Source organism: Olea europaea, chromosome 12 (assembly GCF_002742605.1).
Source record: "Olea europaea var. sylvestris chromosome 12, O_europaea_v1, whole genome shotgun sequence".
NCBI classification, from domain to species: domain Eukaryota; kingdom Viridiplantae; phylum Streptophyta; class Magnoliopsida; order Lamiales; family Oleaceae; genus Olea; species Olea europaea.
The window spans coordinates 7,236,756-7,241,477 of NC_036248.1; the positions used below are offsets into that span (position 1 = coordinate 7,236,756).

At 36.1% G+C, this 4,722-nt stretch overlaps 1 protein-coding gene across 1 annotated transcript; it reads right to left on the reverse strand.

Moving 5' to 3' along the window:
* Nucleotides 1-1,704: 1,704 nt before the first annotated feature.
* Nucleotides 1,705-4,116, reverse strand: LOC111406511. The gene is made up of 4 exons (XM_023035924.1): nt 4,063-4,116; nt 3,598-3,787; nt 2,609-2,992; nt 1,705-2,489 (listed from the first exon to the last, which is right to left on the reverse strand). Exons 1-4 carry the CDS (start codon nt 4,114-4,116, stop codon nt 1,705-1,707), a joined length of 1,413 nt encoding a protein of 470 aa, XP_022891692.1.
* Nucleotides 4,117-4,722: the final 606 nt, after the last annotated feature.

A 4,722-nucleotide genomic window follows, 5' to 3' on the forward strand; every position in this document is an offset into this window, starting at 1 on the left:
CTTATTTACCACCTTTCTTGCGCTGAAGGTCATTTTCACTGTTTTTTGACGATTTTGCCCTCTATTCAAATAAAAGAAAAAGAATAGAATAGAAAACAAAAGAATTAATTGCAACTATTACCCCAAAATTTCAAAAAATTACAAATTAGTAATAAATATAGGAGTTAATAGCCCAAATGGTTACTAAACTTTGCCAAAGGTCCATAAAGGTCATTGAACTTTTTTAAATACAAAAAGAAAAAAAAAACCAAAAAAACCAACAAAAAAAAGGACCAAAAATAATAATAATAAAAATAAAATAAGGAATGTGAAAATAGAGGAAGGTGAAAAGTAAACCAAAAATTATTTTTTATTTTTTCAATCGTACATTTTTAATCAAAATTTATTGAAAATTTTATTTTTAGCAAAACTAATCTGTATTTTTTATTTATTTTTAAAAATAGAATTTTCAATAAATTTTGATTAAAAATGTATGATTAAAAAAATAAAAAATAATTTTTGGTTTACTTTTCACCTTCCTCCAATTTCACCTTCCTTATTTTTTTTGTCATTTTTTTGTTGGTGGGGCTCGTTTCTTCAATTTTTTTTGATTTTTTTTTCTTTTAGTATTTAAAAAAGTTTAATGACCTTTTTGGACATTTGGCAAAGTTTAGTAACCATTTGAGCTATTAACTCCTATATTTATTACTAATTTGTAATTTTTTGAAATTTTGGGGTATTAGTTGCAATTAATTCTTTTGTTTTCTATTCTATTCTATTTCTTTTATTTGAATAAAGGGCAAAATCGTCAAAAAACAGTGAAAATGACCTTCAGCGCAAGAAAGGTGGTAAATAAGGGCAAAAATGCCAAAAAATGAAAGGTATGGACGTTTTCCACAATAACCTTAAAAGGTAAGGATGTTTTGCGCCAATTACCTTAAATTAAAATCTAAATAAGATGACAAATCAATTAAAAGCAAATGTCACATCACAACTTGTAGGTAAGCAATGATAATGAATGACATTATTCTGTATAAAATACACAGAAGCAATCGGTGATGGAATGATCAAACCCAGAGCATATGTCGTGCTTATATAGAATGTGCTAACTGAATTCGCTTACACTTGTAATTTACATGTTAAATCTTTGCTTCAAAGGATCTTTAATGCTCGTATATGGGCTCGTCCCACCCATGTATACGTTAATGCATATTGAAGTCATTAGTTTTAGTTTTTAACTCAAAAGTTTATGAACTTCTTAATGCCATCCATGAAAGCGATCAAGACTTGAGTGGTGAGTAAATTCGTACACACAAATACTATACACTAAAATTGGAAAAGCATGCTTCTAAAGGAATTTTAGAAAAGTGAGATGCCTAATTCCTAAATCATGACAATTGAACTCTTTTTACTGTGATTGAGTTCTAGATTATTTGGGACAGAAAAAAACACGGCAATTCAACTAGAACGATTAGCAAAACTGAAAACCCACACGTAGAAGATAAACTAGAAAGGCAAAAATATCAACTATTTGGCTCTTTTGGCTATTAATATGAGAATTTTCATTTCATCTAATATTGGACTCTTTGCTAATGATTTGTTTGGTAAAGTATATTGACAACGAAGGAAAACGGACTCTAAAATCTCGCCCATTATAACTATGAGTCGAATCATACACTACGTACCAAAGGTGACAGAGATTATGAAATAAGAATGCTTTCAGGTCTAAACTGAATTGGCCTTATTAGACCTCTTTTTTCTACTCTTGGTAGTATTGAGTTTTTTGCTGCTGCTGCTGCTACGATTGCTGTCATTTCCAGCCCCACACACAATTGTAAACTCGATCCCATAAGCATTTCCAAAGCAAGAAAACAACCCTCCATCCGACTTCCTCCTGGAATGTCCCCCACAAACAGCTGATCGAGGCTTATACTCGTACCTTTTCGATCCCTCATTCCGCCACCTCTCTCTACTTGAAGTAAACTTAAACCCTTTTGCAGCAGCTTCTTCAAATGTCAATTCTTCTAAGATCGAGCTTTCTGTATCTTGAATTTCCGTAGTTTTATACGGTTTCTTTTTGGGCTTTGATGGTGGTGCCGCTTGTTGGGGTGGTTCATATTGCTGGGCTAATTCCGCAGCTACAACTGACGCTGAAGGGCCAATATCTGAACATAAATCTGAACCATTTACCATTGAAATTTTGCATGCTGATTCATTGACAAGTGAACCATTACATACAGAGCTTGGTTTTATTGGAAATTCCTCATTTTTATTCTCGGAACCTTCAGCCATAGAGCGCCAAAATTGGATTTTCTCGTTTATATCACTGTCTTCTTCATCGTGATCTCCATTTTTCTGTTGCAGATCATTCGGATTGTTCATTTCTTTCCGTATTCCATCAGGAGAATGAGAATCTTCGACTCCAGAGTTTACTTTGCTATTAAATGGCATACTTTTCATGCTGCTGTCAAGAAGCGAAACGCCCATGTTCAGTATGCCCTGTGGGTTACCTATGAAAAGAATCCCGAATTTAATTTGTGCATGTCTAAGGTCTTCAATTAAGGGAATGTGTAGAAGATAAAAATCAAAATATATAAATAAATGTGTTCTAAGGTTTAAACTTCTGGACGAGGTCGTCCAACTCTACCTGATGGACGACGAACCTGAAGAGCAACAAACCGCGTGGTTTTGGAACTGCTTAATGAGGACGGCGACGGATTAATGAGGTCGCCTACAGGTACATGTACTATACCGACAAGAACATCGTGAAGCCATGAAACATTGTATATCTCCACATTTACAGCTGCATTATCTGAAAGCAAGAATACATCGTCAACACGAAAAGCAAATTTATCGTTCCATGTAGGATTTGTTTGTCCATGTTTATCTGTTCTTGTGGTAAATTTCCTTCCAGGATGAACCCATGTAACGGCATATGTGCGCATGGATTTGGAGACGGGGGCCAGGTTTTGGGCAGATATGAGGCTAATTTCCAGGAGGTGGAAAAGGGGAACTTTGAGAATATGGTTCTCTTAACCCACTTACTTCAATTTTTGTGAACCATTGGATGAAGATCAATGATTGAGATTTAATCTTGTGAGAGAAGCTTTGACCAATTTTTCACCTAACATACTACTTACCCCACGTTTTTGTGTAAGAAGGAGTGTCTTCAGTTGGGTGGGGGTTATTTTAAAAGGGAGGCAGGCTGGTCATTTTCGTGTGTGGCTCGACAGTAAATTTCCTCCATTTTTGGTTCCTTAAGGTGGTCTCTTGGTTGGTGGTTTTTCAAGGGGTTCTTTGCCGGTTCTTTCTATCCCTCTTTGGAAGGCAATTTGCATAGCATGGGGCTGTTCCTGAGCCTGGAAAAACTGCTATAAGAGGTGAAGAAGCTGCTGCAAGGAAGAAGAAGAAGAAGCTGGACAGATTTCGGCCATATAAAGGGGTAGTATTCTTCCGATTTTATTTTCTTGTTTTTGCCTTGAATCTTGTTTGTTGATTGATGTATTGGTTGATTGAACTCCTAGGATCCCCAACAAACTGGTATCAGAGCTAGGAGGAGTGATATTAGTCCAAAATCGATCAAAAACCAGCAAGGAATCGCCATTACCACTTTCTCACGGAATCTGAAAAACTTGATTTCCGGCCAACCTATTGACTTTCCGGCGAAATGGACCATGGAACCATGACCAGCAGGAGGAGGCGTACCCTGTGGTGGGGCGAGTGACCGGCGACGGCGCGTGGCTTCGGCGGCGGCGCGTGGCCGAACCTCCGACGAACTTTTTTCGGGCAGTTTACTTATTTTGACATCCTGAACGCACTGATGTCGTTTGTTTTCTGTTTCAGATTTTACAAAAAAAGTTGGACGATTTTGCCCCTACCTTGACGTCTACGGCAATTTGGTTCAGAAACTTGGTGGTATATTTACTGTTTGTCAACAGTAGTTTGGTAAGATTATTCCAAACTCTCCGTTAGGTTAGGTTTGGTATCCTTACCGGTTTATGCATGGTTATTGCTTGGTTGCTTATTTGTGAATTCTGTTGATTGAATTCTTGTGATTAATTTGTAACCTAGAAGCATATTTACCTGCTTTATATACCTGTGTTTCGTGAACGGATTATTTTCACTGTTGTGCTTCATTTCTAAAAATTGTTTTTTTAACTCGGCACTCAGTTATATATTGATCATCTGGAAAGGATTTTTTCAAAAACTTTTTTGTTGTGTCCACGAGTACAGACCACTCTTTTATAGAATCTATAATGGGTTCGAGGGTCAAATTATCGCAATTCGATGGAAAGGGGGATTACTCGATATGGAAACAGAAAATGAGGGCCATTTTGGTCCAACAGAGAGTTGCTAACGCTCTTGATTATCCCGCTACATTTTCTGATGAGTTAAAAGTTAAAACAATTGAAATTGAAGACATGGATGAAATTGCTTACATTTATATAATTTTTCATCTATCTGACAATGTTGTGAGACAAGTTGATAGTGCTAAAACTGCTAGAGTTTTGTGGATTGCTTTAGATGCCCTGTTCTTAACTAAAACTTTACCTAACAAAATATACCTGTTGGAGAAGTTGTTTAGTTTTAAGATGGACCCGGGGAAGGATGTCGAGGGGAATTTGAGTGACTTTAGCATAATTGTTAAGAGTCTAGCTCATAATGATAAAACATTTGATGATGAGGATTTAGCTGTCATATTGCTAAACTCTTTGCCCGAATCTTACAGAGAAATGAAAAATG